Source organism: Canis lupus, chromosome 25 (assembly GCF_048164855.1).
Source record: "Canis lupus baileyi chromosome 25, mCanLup2.hap1, whole genome shotgun sequence".
Classification (NCBI taxonomy): domain Eukaryota; kingdom Metazoa; phylum Chordata; class Mammalia; order Carnivora; family Canidae; genus Canis; species Canis lupus.
In genome coordinates this window covers 8,222,529-8,243,412 of record NC_132862.1, presented here as the reverse complement: position 1 = coordinate 8,243,412, position 20,884 = coordinate 8,222,529, and the positions used below count along the sequence as shown (strand labels likewise).

Genomic DNA, 20,884 nt, shown 5'->3' with positions numbered 1-20,884 from the left:
CCCAACCCCTTCCTCCACCCCACACACCTGCTGAACCACTGTCCTCGGGCCCAGCTCAGATGTCACCTTCTTAGGTGCCTTCCCTTGCCCCAGGCAGAAAGAAAGACAGCTCCACGGCTCTCTCATGTCTTATGGCGTTTTGCTGCTCCTGTGTGCAGTGCAGCCACAAGGAGATAAGGGAGGGACTACAGAATGGTCAACTGCAGAGAAGATGGAATGCCATAGATTGGTCACAAAACGTAAAAGGGGGACAGAGCTCAGCAGAGGTAAAAACAAACACTGGGGGAAGGAACAGAAAACCTAACACTCTGGGTGAAGACCAAACTGACCAGCTAATAAGAAGGGGAATTTGGGTTAAGGTATGATTGTAAGGAAGAACATTCAGACATATATGGACTTATCTAAGGTCCTTGAGTAGGAGGGTGAATAAGGGGTAAGTCCCTTATTATCTATTCTGGCTTAGGGAAAGGAGAAACTGAGAGCAGGCATTTATGAACCATCCCAGTAGTGTTGATATACGTAATGGACCACAACTGGATATGCTCTGCCAGAGAGGAAGATACAGGACAAAACTGTGGTATGATTTTTCTTTCATCTCATAAGAGATAAGCCATATTTATTTTGAAGTTCACTCATGTTTTTTAGGGACACTGAACACTAGCTGGCAACTCCTACATGTGACAAGCCATAGAGGACTTCTCTGACCAGCATGGGCATCCAGCTTGGGATAGGATAGATGGAATTTTCGGATTAGCCATGGGCTGTTCTAGAGTGATCACATGTCCTGTTGAGTCTATTCTCCCGGGACTGACCTAGTGGGGAGAGGGGATCTTGCCACTGGGCCCCAGGCTAATGAGTAAAGAGTATGACCTTGGAGGAGCTATGTGCCTAGTGGGAGGGATAATTACTAACGTCTACATAATAATTAACCAAAGGCCCTAAGCTGAGGAGAACTGGGTCTTTATTAGCAAAAGAAACATAAGAATCACTCAGCTAGTAGCCCCTGGGATCACATGGTTCTTGCACATGGTTGCCTCTTAACACATTCTACTGGGTTGAATCTCTTTGTAGGTGATGCTCAGCTGGCCTGTGGCCGTTGACAAGAAGTAAAGGATTTCTTCACTCCTAACACGTCTTTTTCTCTTTCTGGGAGAAAAGTGTTGGTCAGGGAGGACATTAGCAGGGAGTTCCACCTATCTTCTCCCCTACACTTAACAGCACAGTGAGGTTCTCCCACAGTCATGAAAATGACCCTTGTGCTCCCCTGTTTAAGGACATAAACATTGTACCCTAGACGTAAAGACCTGTAGCAAGAAGTCTGACAGCCTCTGCCTTTAATCATCCCATCGCTGAAGATGGTCTTTCCATCCCTCCCAAAATATAGAGCTTCCCTCCACAAACTGAAAACTCATATGCAGCAAACCCTTTTTCTAGCAGGTCATAAGAGGTAAAATCCGGATGTAAAATTTTAAGACGGCTTTAGGCTATAAAAAAGATCTAGTAATATCAATGGAATTAAAATTTAGGGAAGTACATCTCCTTGTTTAGATTCTTAGAAAGAAGCGCTAAGTTGTCTAACTGGCTACAATGACCCTAGAGTAGTTTAAGGGGATCCAGGGATGTCAAAGACACAAAACATAACATCAAAGAGAAGGAGCAGGAGGGATGATTTGCCAGAATGTGATGACTTATTTGAACATTTCTCCTGTCCTTGAGCATGATTGTACCTCTCTTTGTCCAGTTAGATATTTGTACATATTATTGTGGTTTGCTGGAAGAGAAATATACGCAGGTATTCCTGTGCTAAGAGGAAGATGAGTGATTCAGGTTTTCATCTCATCCAGACATCATGATTGCTTGCACACCTCTAATCACTGACTACAAGTTCTAACGAGGTTAGAGCAAAAGCCGCCTGCTGAAAAAGGTGTTGTGGTGGCAACTGAACCTCTGCAATAGAATCTGAGCTCTCAAAGTGTTGCTATTTCAGACTTAGGTTTTGCCTGGAAGAGAAGGGGATCCAGAACATGTATCTGGACATGGGCACTGGGGAAGCAGCAGCGGGAGAGTTCTCTAGTGAAGAACGTGGTCAGGAACTTCTGAGAACCCTCGCATGTCAGCAACATCTTGAAAGAGGTGGTGCGGGGACAATCCTTGGAGAGTCTGTGTCCCCTGAGGAGAAAGAGTCCTCAATTCTAGACTCTAGGATCAGAGGGGGGCCTTTAAACATTGCCCTGCCCAGTTTTCCACCCAGCACAGGAATGCTCCATGCTCCATCCAACACACAGGCATCTATCCAGGTCTGTGAAGTGTGTCACAGGGGACACATGTGGCACTCACCCCATCCTGTTTCTGGAAAGAGCCACACATAGGGAACAGAGGCTGAGCTGAAACTACTGCTGCTCTTCTATCCTCGGGGTCCTCATTTCACCCTTTGGACCTACTTGCATCTACTTGTAATGGAAACCGTCTTCCACCAAATAGTCCATCTGATGGTGCTCATTTTAACATTGTGCCCTTTGACCTAAATCTCTCCAAATCTCCCAGCTATCATCCTGTGATGGAGGTTTCAGGCTCTTTACATCTTAGTCATGGTCCAGTTCCTCAACCATCCTTCTTCATGGCTGTGTGCCCCCAAACGCAAATGCCATCACATTGGTTTTGGTCCAAATAGTGCAAAGCGTGTTAAGATTATTAACTTGAGCTGGACATCATGCTTCCTTGAAGGCAACCTATTTTGGCGTTCATTTTTACAGCAGCCAAGGCACACCTGATTCTTACTGAGCTTCTGTTGGAAACGGCTATTAGGCTACTCTTCCTGGCTCTGTCTCATGTACTTTTTTTGAAAAGATTCTGCACTTTTCCATTACATCTATCTTTCCAGTCTCATGATATCTTTTTAAATTGTTGATCTTTTTACTTATGTATCAACTGTCTCATCAAGCTTTGTATCTTGAATTTGCCTTCATCCAAGTCACTGGTACAAACTTTGAATACAACAAGACCCCCATCTAAAAAAAGCCCCCAGTCCAGTCAACTGCTCCAGCCAGAAACCTGGAAGTCACCCTTGATCTTTTGTCCACTCTCTCATCCCTCATATCTAATCACTGACAAGTGTCCTATTACTTCTCCCTCCAAAATAGATCCTAAATCCATATCCATTTTTTTTCCATCTCCACTGCCACTACTCTAATCCATCACTTCTAATTTCTGGGCAACTGTAGTAATCTCTATCTATTTCTTGTTTCCTACCCACCCCCACCCCCCCAGTCCTTCCTCCACTTGACAGCCAAAGGAATCTTTTTATTTCATTGCTTTATTATGTTCCTCTGTTACTAGACATGACAGTTTAATTCAGAGTCACGGCCCATCCTATTTGCCTATTTACATACAATACCAAGCAAAGCACATAGCAGACTCTTGGCTAAAAATAAGTGAATTTACAGAATATTAGCATCTCATTTGTAAATCATATAAGATTATGCCAAATGTCTTGCTAAAATCAAAATACATTCTGCCTAAGACAGTTCTGTGACCTACTAGTTCACTATTATCTCAAAAAATGAAGTTAGTTTAGCAAAACCATTTAGGAAAACCCTATTGACTACTATGAAGCTATATTTTCTACAGTATTTGCATATAAACAAGCTATTTAAGAATTTGCCCTTGAATATTGCTTGGGATCTATGTTTTACCACTTCTGAAAGCTGGGATGAAATCTGCCCATTTCTAGTCCGCTGGTGATACTCCTGCTCTTCATGATTTCTTAAATATTTCTGACAGTGGTCTCAGATATATTTACTGTATTTGGTGCAAGAAAATTTTGGTTCCTACCTTAAAGCAATAACATGTAAACATCTGTTTTAAAAACATTTATTTGCTATTATTTTGAATCACATCAGTAAGACTGTAATTCTTTGTTCTCCCATAACTTACCCAAAGACTACATGGATAACATTATAATAAATTTCATTTCTTAAAGTACTATATGCTAATCAAATGGAAAACTGTGACAATAAATGGAACCAAACATTTAAGACAACTGAAATGTTTTGTTTTTTAAGTAGGCTCCACACTGGGCTACAGGGGCTTAAACTCACGACCCTGAGATCAAGAGTCAGACACTTCATGGACCAAGTGAGTCACCCAACACCCCAGTAATTGAAATGTTCTATGCCATGATTGTGGTGGTGATTTCACAACTGTATCTGGGCAAACTTATCAAATCCTATCCTTTAAACTGGAGAATTTTATTGTATATAAATTATGCCTCAAAAAAAAAATTAAAAAAAGACCAACTCCACATTGCTTCAAGGATGATGAGACTATCTTTTAAGTCTCGCTAAATAACAAGCAATCATATGACATACTCCCCACCCAGCATCCATCGGAGCCCTTGAAAGAGGTGGAGATGAAGCAGCAGTCATCGCTGTGGATCCAGAAATAGATTCCATGGGGGTGTTCGGGGCTGCCATGCAGGTGAGTGCTTTCAACTCCTCCTGGACCCATTCCTCTTAAAAAAAAAATAAGAGAACCCTTCCCAACCTTCCCTGCATGACTCTCCCTGTGCTCTCCCTTGCCAAAGTTTAAAGCAGCTGTCCTCAAAGTTTAATGATATATCCGAATCTCCTTAGGATCTTGTTAAATTGGAGATTCTAATTCAGTAGATCTGGGGTGGGACCCGAGACGCCGCATTTCTCACAAGCCCCCAGGTATCGTGGATGCTGTTGCTCCACGGGCCACACCTGGAGCAGCAAGGATTTAAAGTCGCAGGCATGGGCTGCGACACATACGTCTCGGTGTTTCTGTTTCTCACGACTGCTGTGCCACATCGCCTGCCACACTGTGGGTGGGGTGCCATGCCAACGTCACAGTGTGACTACCTATGACATGCACCCCACGCTGTCCAGGTGGGACTGCAGTGAAGGGAAGCATTTACAGCTGGAGCATTATCACTCCTGTGGGATGCTGACCGGCTCTCAGTGTGAATGCGAGGTCCAGTCGACTTCCTTTGGTCAACTTCCCCAGGGTATTAGGGCATTATATACCTCACCAACATATATATTCTAAAATTAGGGGCGCCTTGGTGGGGGGGGGGTCAGTTGGTGAAGCATTTGCCTTCAGCTCAGGTCATGGTCCTGAGGTCCTCTGATTCCCACACCCCGGCTTATGTGTGTGCTCTCTCTCCCTCTCTTGCTCTCTCTCTCTCCCTCTCTCTCAAATAAATAAAATTATTTCCAATGCTACATCCCTCCCCCACCCCAGCCACATCTCTTTCCTTCCAAAAGGGATCTGAGGCTCACCACACTATATACTTCTTCCTCTTTTAAATCCAGTTAAAAGTATAAAACTTTTAACACCCTCATGATTAGAATAGTCCATAGAAAAACTCCCTGCACTAGAGGAAAAGTAGTCTTTATTACTAGTCTTGCTTTTATCTACCATCATCTCCCACCAATCTACAGCCCCTCCCTCCACAACTCAGACACATACAAGCTGGTCAAGGCAAAATATGTATAAGAAATCTTAAAACTCCAGGACAAGGGAATTGGACAAACTGTAAGGAACATATTGTTTTCTGGCCAACCATCTTCCTCCAGTCCTTCTCTGTTACTGGCCTCTCTCTTACTCTCCTCTACCTCTTCCCTTTTTCCTACCTTTCCAAGCTGTGTCCACCTTCCTATTTTCCCCCTCCAGTTTTTTACACTAACTCTCTCCGCTGTTCCATCCCCTCCCCACCAACTCCTCCAAAGGGAAATATCTATGTGAAGTGAGTAAAGATTTAAAAACACTGCTGCAGAGAGCAGAGCGCTAGCTGGGGACGAAGGGAGGGCTGGGCAGGGTGGAGGACTTTGAAAGAGTTACCCAACTGTGTGGGTTAAAGAGCTCAGATTCGGGGGTGGTTTCCAGCCAGTGTGACAGAGGACCAGTGGAGAAGGGAATTTTAGGGTGTGGGAAAGAGAGGGGGTTTTCAAGTGAAGGGCAGTGACATCTAAGCTGGACAGGGAAGGAAGTGTGCTTCTCTGTGAGGTTCTCAGAGACAATGGTTCTCCATGACATTGGAGGAGAGACCCAGTGGGAGTACCTGAGGAAGGAGCCTGGAAGTGGAGGGCATTGTGGTCAGAAGTAGGATATCTGGAGGGTAACTGCAGAGGCAGGATGGTGCAGCATGGTTCCTGGCCCAGGGGAGCCATACCACTAGGAGGCTTAAGTGGAGAAGAACTGGCAACCAGAGAAAGAATCATCTATTTAATGAGAGCTCAAATGGAAGGAGATGTGCCTGAAAGTGAGGAGAGAGGGACCAGGTGTTCTGAATCCCTAACCCATACGAAAATTTTAAATATTTTGGAAAATGTAAAATTCTCTTTTACATACAAATCCACTTCCTAGAACTTTAATTGACTTTAATGAGAACTCAATATAATTCACAAAACACAAATTGATCATTACTACTAGTAAATTTAGGGCATTTTCACTATATCAGGCCCACACTAAGCACTTTTTAAAATATTTCACTTATAAGTAGTACTATTACTATTTTACAGATAAGGAAATTGAAGTTCAGAGAGGTTAAGTATTTTGTCTAAGGTCACACAGTTAGCATGAGAACCCTCAAACCCGGGATGCCTGGGCGGCTCAGTGGCTGAGTGTCTACCTTCGGCTCAGGGCGTGATCCCGGGGTCCTGGGATCGAGTCCCACATTGGGTTCCCTGCAGGAGACCTACTTCTCCCTCTGCCTATGTCTCTGCCTCTCTGTATATCTCTCATGAATAAATAAATCTTTTTTTTAAGATTTTATTTATTTATTCATGAGACACAGAGAGAGAGAGAGAGAGGTAGAGACACAGGCAGAGGGAGAAGCAGGCTCCATGCAGGGAGCCCGATGTGGGACTCGATCCTGGGTCTCCAGAATCATGCCCTGGGCTGAAGGCGGCGCTAAACCGCTGAGCCACTTGGGCTGCCCTGAATAAATAAATCTTAAAAAAAAAGAAAGAGCCCTCAAACCCTCATAGTCTGACTCCAAAGACCTTACCCACCCATGCTCTATTGTCTGCCAAAGTCAAATGTCCACAGAGGAATGACAGTGTAAAAAGGAAAACCTTGCAGAAGACAAACAACTTAGAATGAAATACATCATAATGTTAACAGAGCCTGTTGTAACAGTGAGCTTTTGGGTGATTTCTTTATAATTCATTTATTTTTTGCATTTTCAAAATGGTCTTTAATGATTATCTTACTTTTACAATATTATTAAAATGAAAATGAAAAGAACCTTTCAAATGACGGTAGTATTGTTTCAAATCTTCCTTTCACGGGGGGGGGGGGGGGGGCGGAGTGGTTAAGAGTTGCATCTGTTTAAACCTCAAAATCATTAATGTAGTCCCTATTTCCTTGAAGGATCTCACCAAATATTTAAAGAAAGGAGCAGAAACATATAATTATTCAGTTCCAAAGTGCACTTCCCAGTCACTAGATCATGATTGGATTTCAACATTCTGGGGGTCAGAAGACCAGCACACCAGGACCTAGTAGCATGCAGTTATTTGTAATATTTACACATTAAACTAGAGAGTGAAAGGGATGGTTTTAAAATGCTGAGCTGGGAAGAGGCAGGGATCAATTATTTGTATAATTCCTTCCATTTCTTTCCTTGCAGGTCAATCTAAGTTTTCTAGTATGAAGCTGCTCTTAAACCGCCCTCACTGCTGGTTACGTATGTCAATTTGTCTAATGAAAGAAATATGCCTCACTGATGACCAAGCCAAATAATATCTGGTATAATCTTAAAAAGAAAGAAGTACTTACAAGAGGTATGCAGACAGAACTAGAATTTATCAATTTAGTTGATACTTTGTGAGGTTAGGAGGGGACTTGACTATAAATGAGGAAGTTGTACTGGTAAGAAAGAAAGCCATGCGCCACCACCACTTCCTGTTTTTGCCTATAGTCGTTGGCAGAGGGCTGTGGGTTTTGCGGGCATTCCATTTATAACTCTTGACATGTCCTCCTTCCTCTTCTTCTACTCCACAAGAATAACTGGCTTCCTTTCCCCTCAAACCTAGATCCTTACCTTTGAAAATGATGCCCCCCTTTATCACGCTCTTAAGATGTTAACTCCAGAGTGACAGAAAAATTCCATGTAACCATTAAATAAGGAAGTATGCTGTTCTTGGTGGGTATTTTGGACTTTCACTCCAGCAGGAATGATGGAACTGGGGCTTCATTCATATTTTCCTACTCTGTTTCCATGGTAACAATGCACATTTAAAAAAGAAATGGAAGAGTTTAGGAGGCCTACACCATGGGCTTGTTGCCCTCCCTTCCCTCATCCTACCACCAATCACAGTGTCGTCCTCGCAAGTCCCTTAGCCCCTGTGAATCTTAGTTTCCTTACCTATAAATTAGGGATGTTACATAGGGTTGTTATAAAGATCCCATGAAACATGTACACTTTATAACATCTTTTTTTCTAACTCTTAAAAAAAAAAAAAAGCTTTTCCCAGCTAACAAACCATACCAAAAGAGGTTACAGGTGGTTTCGGTCGGTACGCTGTAGTTTGCGAACCCCTGATATAGATGTAGATCACTGATACCATGTACCCAAAGTGAAGTGAAGCCTGTGGCTATAGAACAAGGCATAACTAACTGGCCCACACGAGGGCAGTTTCCCACTCTACTAAACCAACTACCACTCTGAGCAATAAAAATTCAAGTCAACCCTGAAAATCCAAATTTCTGGACTATACTGACCTACTGTGCTGATATGCACCTGGCCTACTGCAACCCAGTAGAGTGGACGAAAAGGAGGCCTCCATGCGTCATCATGGAGGCTGAATGATGGCAAAACCTTAGACAGTATAGTTAAGTTGGTTCTTGCTGGCTAAGAAAGACACAATGCTCCAAAACGGAGGCGATGCTGTTGTCCTCGGGTAGCACGATGGCACCGGATGCAATTCGGTATAGAAAGGACTGAGCATATACTCCCTGCACATGCTCTTGCGCATGTACTCGGTGCACACACTCGCCCGCCTTTCTGGGGCCACGAGAACTGCCTTCTTGGAACCCCTTATCAGACACATCTTAGATGACTCACCCAACTAAGCATAACTGCTCAACTTTTAAAAACAATGGGTGGGACTCATCTCCTACGCTTGCCAACCCTCTTCGTTTACAAAATAGGCACTCATTTTTAGCACAACACAAACCATTTTCCTATTTCCCTATTTCTGAAAAGCTTCTTAATCCAGTGAATTTCAATAGAGTTCAATGGCACTGCCACTGTCCTTTTTACATGTATCTCAAATGTTGGCAAGCCTGAATGTGCCATTTCTCCCCTTCCTGTATTATTATTATTCCCAAACAAGAGACTCTGATGCCAATGATTTTTGCTGCCAGCTAAAGGACAACAATTTTCTCTTCAGATCATTTCTAAGGAACAGTGATGATGACTCAAAGAATTTTAAAAACAACTAACTGATTGACAAGAAAGAGAAGATGAATGTGTCTATACTCCTGGACCTCCTAGGATCACCGGAAGCGTCGGGTTTCCCTACTGACTTCCTCTTTAATCGCATGGTTTTTTAGATCACAAGATCCAGTTTGGTCTTTCCTCAGGAAGCAAAGAACTGCCTGCTTAGGAGCCCACAGAGAAAGACAACTTAACATTTATGAGGAATAACTTGATAAATATCACACAGACCATCTTTGTCACTGCTAAGAGCAAAATTATCATCTTGGTGGGCGTGATTCAAACTTTTCAGAATATATATGAAGTAATGAAGCAAGGAGAGTTCAAGAACATGCAGAGTACATACTGGCGAAGGTACACTGCAATCTCACTCCAATCTAGTAGAATTTGCTGAAAAAATATTAGACTTTAGAGCTATACTGAGGCGATTGTTTAAGAATACAAACCTCTTGATATCATAAGAAGCCCATTTTGGGGGACAGGATAATAATGATCAAATACCTACAAGATACGAACAGGACTTAGGGCAATGTGTTGATGCACCTGTGGTCCTAATTCCATTTCTATCTTCCCCTTATGTAGGCTCAACTGTAAAACACTGAATTTAAAGAGAGAAGGCCCCTGCTAGTCTCGTCTTGCTTTACAGAGATCTTTATATTCTAGGTTGACCCTCACTGACATGGCTATTTACTGGTTTGTTTGTAAACAGTGTCATTATAGGTAATACAGTGTTGCATCTTTTTGGTGGTAGGATAATGATAAATGGTCCACTGAGATAAATATTAAGAAAAAGGGAGACAGAATTCACCTACAATTGAAGCAAACAATTCACCACAAAGTGAAAGTAATTGCTCTAAACTGAAAATGACAATTACTGTCCTTTTTGCAAGTAGCAATTTAACAACAAATGCCCATTTAGCAATGTAATACTAACCTCTTACAGGATTTAATAGGCTCTGAACTATTTAGACTTTTCAAATGAAGGAGGCATTCCCAGGAAAGTAACCAAGTAACCACTTGGTAGTGAGTCCTCTACTAACCTGGTTATTATCATTACAGCTCCCATAGCCCACTTAAACTTTGAGAGTGAGCCAAACCTTTCTATTGGTATTTGCCCTATGAGAAGGTTACAACATTATGAAAGCCATGGCTTTGCCCTTAAGCCCTGTTTTGGTGTTTGCTAAATCTAATTAATTCACTCATTTCAATGCATATTCATTCACTCATTTCAATGAAACTTTATTGAGAATCGCCTAGATGCAAGCAACCGTTCTAGATCTTATTGGGGCAGGGGGGATGACTCGAAAAAGGAAGAATTAGACATTAATCTTGCTCCTCGTAGGGCTCAGAGTTCAATAGGGAAGGCAAAATAAACGCATAATTAATGGACATAATACTTGCTATTGGAAAGGTTAAGAAAGGAGAAAGAAGAGAGAGAGAGCCTCTCTTGTACCTGGGAGGATGGGGAAACATTTCTGGAGATGGCATCCGATTCAGAAGCCCAGAGGCCTGTGGGAATAAGGAGGGGGAAAGGCCAGGGTGACAAGGACGGGGCAGGAGGCCTTTACAGAATAGAAAGAGGTTGCCTGGCTCAAGCAGAGGCTATCAGAAGGGAGATGGGGTTGAAAATATAGTTTGGAACAGGTGGCACAGCACCAACTGCTTATTTTCACTCTTATGGTCTTAAATATCAATACTGAAAATCTGTTCTTCCTCAAGTTTTCTGTAAGAGGGGGAAAGTCTTACTGCATAGGTTTTAAATTCCCTAAAAAAGAAGTTTTTTTTTTAAATTAGTTTCCTCCCCTAAAAACACATGGTAGCAAAGATAATACAGAGAGTGTAAACTTTGCACCCCAGCCCCTGTGTCACTCTCCAAAAGTAACCACTGTCAACAGCTTACTTGTGTAGGGTATATGCATTTACACACAACCTCCCTCCTTGCTCATTTCCACTTAACATTCAGGTTTTTCCACATAATATTATTCCTGGGAAGTTTTTCCATACCAGTACATAGATATCCAGTTTGCTTTTTTATTTTTAAAGATTTTTATTTATTTGAGAGAGAATAAGAACATGAGTGGGGTGAGGGGCAGAGGGAGAAGCAGACTCCCCACTGAGCAGCGAGCCTGATGTGGGACTCGATCCCAGGACCCTGAGATCATGACCTGAGCTGAAGGCAGATGTTTAACCAATCAAGCCACCCAGGTACCCCCAGTTTGCTCTTCTAAATAGTCATGTAATATTCTACTTTATGGAACTACTATGATTATTTAACCAATTCTCTCATAATGGACTTGGTATTATCTGACTTTGCTAGTACTTGGTTTTTAATTCTTAATAACAATAATTTAGTTAAATCTTTGGAATTAAATCCAAGGGCTCACAAAGACAGTAAGGAGTCTTAAAAGCACACAAGGCCAAGTCAGATGTAGATATGACATGTACAAAGAAGTTCAGAATGTTTATTAATTTTATGATATATTTTAGGCATATATTTCATTGGCTGTGACCAGAAACTTGGTTACCCCTGAGCTACAATTTAATGCACTTGATATTCCAAAACTATTTCCTTTACAATATGGGTGGTAAAAAGTAGTAAAATAGCCCCTGATGATTATACAAGGCGATTTTTAAAGCTAAAATATTAACTTGCAAGTATCTATTGATAAGAATAAAATTTCTCTCATGATGTATATTAATTATGCAAATTTGGTTTCTGAAAAGCAATATAGTGTTTTAGATTACACAGGTTCTAGGGTCAAAAAAAGCCTGAATGGAACTCTGGCTCTCCACCTTGCTAAGTTGTTATTAAGCCTCAGTTACTTCATCTGTAAAATGAAGCTAATACTTCATAGTGTTGATGGAGATTATTATTATTTTCAAAGATTTTATTTATTTATTCATGAAAGACATGAGAGAGAGAGAGAGAGAGAGAGGCAGAGACACAGGCCGAGGGAGAAGCAGGCTCCATGCAGGGAGCCAGACATGGGACGCGATCCCAGATCTCCAGGATCACGCCCTGGGCTGAAGGCGGCACTAAACCACTGAGCCACTTGGGCTGCCCTGTTGATGGAGATTAAATGAGATATATGGCATATATAATTACTGTTCAATAAATGTTAACCATTATTTTTTTTTTGTTAACCATTATTTAATGACTACCTAATTAATACTTCAGCAACACATACTATATAGTGTTATTATATACCAGGCACTACTGGTGTTCCCTTCATCTCTCTCTTTCTCACATGCACACTCACTCTTTCTCTGTCATACACACACACACTCTCACGGCAGCCCTATGGGATTGATACTAATTAATAAATGTCTTCTTGCATACCACTTTTCAAAGTGTGTCTTTAGCTAGATTATCTTTTTATCCTCATAAAAAGTGACATAAAAAATGCCAAATGAGACAAAAAATTCAAAAACTTAAAAAATGAGAGACTCTGGAATGGTCATCAACCAAAATAAAATTTAAACCAAACTAAAATTTAAACAATCTATATAGATTGTTATGTTATTTCACAATTATCATTTCAAACAGATGGTTTATAAACTCAGTGTTTACGATAAATGATCATATCTTTTGAACTCTCAGAAGTATTATCAATTAGTTTCTCCTTTTTCATGGTTTTACACTTAAGGACTATATTATTAAAGTAATAATAAATGATGATAACTGCTAATAAGTTATGGAAAAATATAAAGCATTTATTGCTTTTCAGATTAGACATTGTTTAATAAGCCTCTCATTTACTTGCTACTGTGAAGAAATTGTACATTCTAAAGATATTCATTTTCTATAAAATGCATACCTTTTTAATAGATACCTTTAGAAATGTAACTTCCCTGTTTCAGGCTGGCTTGGGGCAGATGGTAAGGTGAAATAAAAAAACAAAACAAAACCCACCATTCTTCCATGCCAATATTTACTTTTCTCTTCTTTTCTTTTTTGGGGGGGAGGGGCTGAGGAAGAGGGAGAGAGAGAATCTTAAGCAGGCTCCATATCTAGTACACAGCCCTAGTCCGGGTTCAATCACTGAGACCCTGAGATCGCAACCTGAGCTGAAATCAGACGTTTGACACTTAACCCACTGAGCCATCCAGACACCCTGCCGATATTTACTGTTAATGCCACTATGGCCAAGATGGAGTTACAGAGAAGCTATGTAAAAAAAATCAGTGATAGAAGAGAGAGCTAGTAGAAGAGTTTTTAGCACCCACTGCCTTTTCCTTGGATCCCATATCTTAGGGTGCATTTTACCCTGAGAAACTTGTACCTCAGCACATCCCCAAACTGCTGCCTCAGGGTATAGCCCTATTTTGTTTCTAACAGAGAACACATACTGTCAGAACAGCTGTAAGCTGAGATTCCCATTCCCGTACTTCCTCTTCCTAAGATGGAATTATAGGGCTTCAGAATTCAGGAAAATACAAAACCTAACTGCATTTTTCCAATGGGGCAGAGTTCACTGAATCCAACTGAATCAGATGTGTGTTAAACAAGGATGACAGCCATTATGGTTAGGTCAAAAAACGAGCCCCACATTCATCCAAGAAAAAGAAATCACTCCCGCAAGTTTTCAGATGACCCGAGTGAAGAGCTCCGCACCCAGCCTCAGGGAGACTCAGAGGAGCCTTCCCAGCTGCTTTTCTAAAGAAGCTTGGACAAGCTTGGACTCTTTTTCGGGTTGGCTAATATGAGTCTGGAACAGGGCCCTGTACCAGATGAAATATCTTGATCCTGCCAACTGCTTCTTGGCTTTGAGCAGCTGTAGGAGCAGCTGGTTTTACAACACACAGAGTGAGTCCTTGTTCTAAGGTAGGAGATTTCAACATTTTGTGAAAAGCTTATAAGTTTGGGTCTTTATACAACTACCTTAGGAGCTTTCACCTGATGATTTGGTGTGTTGTGCTTGCTACTCATGCATCTTGCAAATAACCAAATAATTTATGAGAGTTTTATACAGGGAAGTCTTCCTGCAACCGAAGAGTCAAGTTTATCCAATTCTTTGCTTCAGTCAGAACCTGAAGAGTCATGAGATAAGAGATCAATTATCCCTGAATCACTATAATTAAAAATCAACTGAATCCTAGGAATGGTAGATTGAATATAAGAACTTGCCCTGCTCCCTCCTAAGAACACAAGAAGAGCCAAGAATCACAAAATTTCAGAACTAGAAAGCAGACAAAGCTGAACCTTAAATTGGCAGTGGAGAAAGCCAAGACCACAGAATTCCCAAAAGGCCCTGGTGGCATTACTGGAAGTAGGGAACAATGGAAGGGATGAGCTAAAATAAAGAGGATCTTCAAGAAATAGCTAGATTCCTCAGACCAGGCACCTATTCCGTAAAGTTGAGTCATTGCTCATCCCCCACCTAGCAAAAGATATTTATCTGAAGATACATTCTCTGGAAAGTGCCAAATATAGGTCTCTAGGTGAGGGATTCAGCACAACTTATGGGGGGGGTAGGTACTGTCAGGAAAACTGGGATTTGGTGAACACATGCAACTGAGATATTCACTCCAAACCTTTCCCCCAACTTGGTTCCCAGAAAGACGGCAGCAATGCTCAGCCCCTCCGGACAGGTGACTGGAAGACCCTGGGTGCTCCAAACAGCCAAAGAGTAACTGACACTGGTAGTTCCCCAAGAAAAGGGCTGCTGACAAAAAAAGAAAGAAAAGAAGAAAAGAAAAGAAAGGAAAGGAAAGGAAAGGAAAGGAAAGGAAAGGAAAGGAAAGGAAAGGAAAGGAAAGGAAAGGAAAGGAAAGGAAAGGAAAGGAAAGGGCTGCTGACAACACCTTAAATGAAGTTATTGCCAACAAGCCCCACCCACCGGTAGCAGGCCTAAATTAATCTTGTTTTCCTCATCCCTTACTTTTGAATATAACAGACAAAGAAGGACCACTTGACATCTGAGGAAAGATTCTACAAAATGAAAGATAATGTCCAAAGCAAACAAAAAATCAACTTGCACCAGAGAGATACTGAATTCAGCAGAATTCAGGCTGTGGGAAACTCTAAGAGGACAAATGGCCCAGTTTCTTTAACAACTAAACTGTATACAAAAAAAGGAGAAAGAGAAGTGGGGAAGTCTTTAGTCTATAGACTAAAAGAGATTAAAACACACATCAACCAATTGTACTGTATGGACCTTATTTGAGTACTGATTTGGAAAATCCAGTTGTTCTTTTTAATGAGATAGATAGGCAATCCAAATATCATTCAGATATTTGATGACATTAAGGAACTGGGTTTTTAGCTGTGACATATTATGGTTCTGTTTTAGTAAACCTTGTATTTTAAATGAGACATATACAGAGATATTTATGGATGAAATAATATTAGAGCTGGGATTTGCTTCAAGACAAACCAGGTGAGGGGGATGATTAAACAAGAATGGCCATGGGATGAAGGGAACATGGGAATCTTTTATGCTCTTCTTTCCACATTATGCTTGAAATTCACTAGAAGCCTTAGAGAAAACACGGACATCAAAAAACAAAATAATATAATATAAAAAGGAATATTCCAAGAATCTTTAAAAGCTCCTATAAATAAAACAATAATAACAGAAATAAAGCATTCAGTAAAGAGCTGGGGGAAATTGAGGACATATCCCAGAAGCTATAGTGAAAAATCATAGAAATGAAAATAAAGAATAAAATTAGAGGACTAGTCCAGAAGGTCCAGAATCTGGGGAGCAGTTCCAGAAACAGAGAAAAGGAAAAGAGGAAGAAGGAATTCATTAACACAATAATGTATAAGAGAATGTCCCCAAACTACTTTTTTTTTTTTTAAGATTTTACTTATTTATTCAGGAGAGGCAGAGACATAGGCAGAGGAAGAACCAGTCCCTGAACTTCTAAAAGAAAAGGAGGCACACATGCCTAACACAATAGATGATAAAGACCCACATTAAGACACATCACTGTAGGGGTGCCTGGGTGGCTCAGTGGTTGAGTGTCTGCTTTCAGCTCAGGGCATGATCCTGGGGTCCTGGGATCGAGTCCTGCATCAGGCTCCTTGCAGGGAACCTGCTTCTCCCTCTGCCTATGCCTCTGCCTCTCTCTCTGTCTCTCATGAATAAATAAATAAAATCTTAAAAAAAAAAAAAAAGACACATCACTGTAACACTGCAGAACATGGGGGACAAATTTCTAGAAACAAATTTCCAGAAACAAATTTCCAGAAACAAAATGGAACAAAACAAAACCACTGGCTGTATAGGAAAGAGTAGGAATCAGAAGGATACAGGACTTCAAAACAGAAGAAACCAGAAAACATTAGAGTAATACCTTCAAATTCTGGAGGAAAATTATTGCCAGTATAGAGTTCCATATCCAGCCGAACTACCAATCAAAGGTAGAATAAAAACATTGTGCAGACATGAAGGTCTTGAAACAAAAAACTTATTTCTATTTATCCTTTCTCAGCAATAAAAACAAGGAAGTAAATCCAGAAAAAGGAAGAAGTGGAATACAGGGAATAGGGATCTAGCCGAGAAGAGAGGTGAAGGGGATTCCCAGAATGTGACAAGGAGAGACTCCACAATGAAAGTCTGTTCCCTCTACCTCAGTTCTCTTATCTGTAAAGTGGGGAGCTAACACTAGTACCTATCTCAGAGATTTGCAAGGATTCAGCATAAAACACTTCGAGTAGTACCTGGTACAAAGTAAGAGCTACAAGTTACTGTCGCTACCATCATCAAAGAATTACTATGTTAACATAGAACTAAATACTTGATATAATGCAATAACTGAAAAAAATTAATGGAAAACACATTTCTGAACTGAACATATTTCCAACTTTAGAAAAACTGAAAACAGTCACAGACCATAGGGTTTCAAAGGTTGGCGGGGTTCTGAGATTTTTCTAGTGCAATTTTCTTGTTTTACAGAGTAGACAACTGCAGCTCAGAGTGGAAAAGTAACTTGCTTAAGACTACACAGCCATTTAGAAGAGCTGGGACTAGCAGTTAGGTGTCCCTGGCCACTGCTCTGAAAATCACAAGTGCAGCAAACCCTCAGGTATCCTCAGAGTTCCACACATACCAAAAAAGTCACCATAGAAATATTTTGCCCAACTCCATGATTTTACCCTAAAACCTAGCACTTGGCTCAAGATACACATAAACAGAAAGACCATATAGAATGATCCACCCAGCACAATAAAGAGAAGAGGCTACAGTTGGGTTTACTGAGTTGGGCAGACAATGAGGAGGAAAATGTATTGAATTCACTGTCCTATCACAGAGTTTTAATTCTAGAAAGGAGGTATCTAGTGGGTTTACACATAAGAGGAAGAATTTTAATCCCTAGCGCTACTGACCAATATGGCACATCATGGATGGACATCACTGATCCCTGAGTAATGGAATGGATACCAATGTACTTTCATCACAGTTTTCTAAGTCTTTCTAAAGGAACATACACAATTTGTAGGAGTACTAGCCATTTCAGTCACTGCTTCCAAGGAAATGATGCTTTCATCTAACCAATCCAGCAATGAAGACTAATGAGTGAGGCAATGAAGAACGTGAGTGTAGTCACGCGGGAAAAGGCTGGAGGAGAGAATTTCCTCCTTGCCTTATCAGGCAAAACACCACTAATACTCCATGAGGTTTGAGAGGGGAATCAGGCTGGGTGAGCATTTTCCTGGCATCAATTCTAGGATCTGTTTTCACCTTGGTCCAACTGAAAATAAGCCCTCTGTACATCTGCAGAAAGTCCCATTCAACACTGCGAGAAAAAGTTATATAAAACAAAATTGCCTATTTTCTTTTAACTAACTCTCAGAGGAAAAGTGCATGCTAATTTCTCGTCTGTGCTTCTTGGCTATTTATTATAAACAAATTTGCAATTACCCTTGGATATGGTACATGTTCCATTGCAATCCAAATACCAAAGTGGTGAGTGGCTGGATTAAACACCTCTAAATATTTTGACCTTTTAGCTGAGATTTAAAGTGACAGGTAAGGAATCCAAAAATACCAAAAGTGCTATTATGAAATCTTTTAATCCTTTTTATAAAGGCTTATTTTGGTATTTTTGATAAATAAAAAGATTTCCTCTTTTCCACTTTCTTATAAACATTAGACGCAACTTGGAAAATCATTCCAACAAATAATATAAAAGTATGTACTCATGACTTCACCAAATTACTAAAAACATAAAAAGAAATATTCGGAAATACTTCCAATTTCTTCCATATATGATCAGAAACATACAGAAAATAGTTTTAAAATGGAAAGTATTGTAGTGTCAAAACTCACAGAAAAAGTAGGATTCCGGTGTTTGCCAGGGCAAAGGCGAGTCCCAAAATCCCACTGCCCATAATGGCGTTGCTTAGGTTAAAAACAGACATTCCTAAGGACGTTGTTCCTGGAATCTAAACAAAGAGACACACATAAGCACAACAGTCCCCAAGAAAGTACCTCATGCCAAAGTCTTTAAAGCACTATTAGGAACCAGTGGAGAAAAAAAATTCAAGAAATACTTCCTTAGTGGTCTAGTTATTTATTTTCTAAAATGGGTTTTGGGAGAAAATACACAGGATCAGAGGAATACCCTGGTGAATATAAATAGCTGTACTTGGGGTATTATGCTACACGATTTAAAAACATCTGTCCCAATTTATGTGATTAAAACAAATAAACATACTTTATTATGATGACACTTACATATTCATCACATTTCTTTTTCTCCAAATGGCTGTTGGTGAGACTTCTTCTACTTTCGCGATCAGAAATAAACTTGCTGTAAAGACATGTATAATAATTTAACATCACACTGATGATTGAAGCTTAAAATTATAACTTATCAAGATATCACACATAAAAAGTCATGAGAGGGTTACTTAAGAGTTTACTGCCCTATTCAACCACTTTTCTGTTTTGTTTGCTTTGTTCTTTGCCCGTAATAGTTGTCTACGCTCTTGTTTTACCAAATAAACTGAGTCTCCAAGGGCAGATCTTTGCTTCATTTGTTTCTATACCCCTCGCTCTACTTAGTAGAAAACACTGATAGTAGCAGGTGTCCATCTTTAGATGAAATGAAAGACAACCACCTTCATCAAAAAGAATAATCTCAAATCATTTCAATACTAATAAATTAAAACACTATACGCACTATAAGTTAACTTTCACATAGATTTTTCTCTAACTGAAAATTAGATGATGTCAAGGATACTATAAAGCTGGCATTTTAAAAGAATACTGGAAACAGATCTCCTTCAGAGCTCACGTCCCTGGCGCACAAACTTAAATAAGCATCCCTCTCTGCTGCAAAAAAAGAAAATAACTCTTTCCCCATCAAACATTCCTTCAGCAACTGCTATATGCAAGTCAGCAGGCCAGACGGTAAGGGAGACATGGGGCTATGTAATAAATGATGCAGACACTAGGCTATATGAGTTCAGGCTAAGAGATCATGGTGAGGGGGAAGGCAGGGCATATAGTGAGGGGCAGTTAGGGCTTTAAGAAAGCATGGCATTTAGAACTTGAGCTCGAATCCTCACTAGCTCTGAGGGACTGAGATATGAGCCATGCTACCTCCGTTTTCTCATCTGTGAAGTGGGAGTAACTCTATTCCATTATCTCATAGCATTAAGTAAGAGAGCATGAGTAAAACATCAGTACAGCTCCAGGCACAGAGTAACAGCAATAGATGCTAATCACTACTCACCACCAAGGAGGTGGGACTTAAGTTGGGATGGAAAGATTCAGACAGGCTGCCTAGGAGTAAAGTATATACAAACGTATAGAAACAGGAATTCAGAAAGCTCTAAGAACTATCAAATATATTCATGATTAATATGAGAACTTTATGGCCTAAATTCGTAATTAAAAAAAAAAATTCCCATGGTGCCTGGGTGGCTCAGTTGGTTGAGCAGCTAACTCTTGATCTCAACTCAGGTCTTGCTTGATCTCAGAGTCCTGAGTTCAAGCCCCACATTGGAGCCTAGTTAGAAAAAAATCCTGGCGCACCTGGGTGGCTCAATCAGTTAAGTGTCTGCCTTCAGCTCAAGTCATGATCCCAGAGTCCTGGGATTGAGCCACCGGTGGGACTCCATACTCAGCAGGGAGTCTGCTTCTTGGTTTCCCTCTGCCCCTCCTCTGCCCTGCGCCCCTCCCCTGCCCTGCTCGTGTGCACTCTCTCTCTCTCTAAAATAAAATCTTTTTAAAAATATCTCCATTAACAAAACAAGTGTTATTGTCAAAGAAAAGTCCATTCATGGGTAAACTGCTACATGGATTAGCAGGACACTTTAGGGATGCTTTTTAGCTCTTCTGAAAATTTGATTGTCCAGTTTTAGCAAGAACTAGTCACAGTGAATTTTTCACCAATGAACGTAAAGCCACTTGAATTGGGCTTTTTAAAGACTCAGATATCTTTAAATTGTGCACTACATTT

General features: G+C 40.6%; 1 protein-coding gene across 7 annotated transcripts in view; it reads right to left on the bottom strand.

Moving 5' to 3' along the window:
* SLC38A1 (solute carrier family 38 member 1) overlaps positions 1-20,884 on the bottom strand; it is a 69,149-nt gene that overhangs the window by 19,309 nt on the left and 28,956 nt on the right. For all 7 annotated transcript variants that reach the window (XR_012017433.1, XM_072798228.1, XM_072798227.1 and 4 more), the window contains 2 exons: positions 19,153-19,228; positions 18,745-18,860 (listed from right to left, as the gene is read on the bottom strand). Coding sequence is in view for 6 of the 7 variants with exons in the window: in XM_072798228.1 (XP_072654329.1) it covers positions 18,745-18,860; positions 19,153-19,228 (192 nt within the window). In the remaining variant the exon portion in view is untranslated. The remainder of the gene's footprint in view (positions 1-18,744; positions 18,861-19,152; positions 19,229-20,884) is intronic.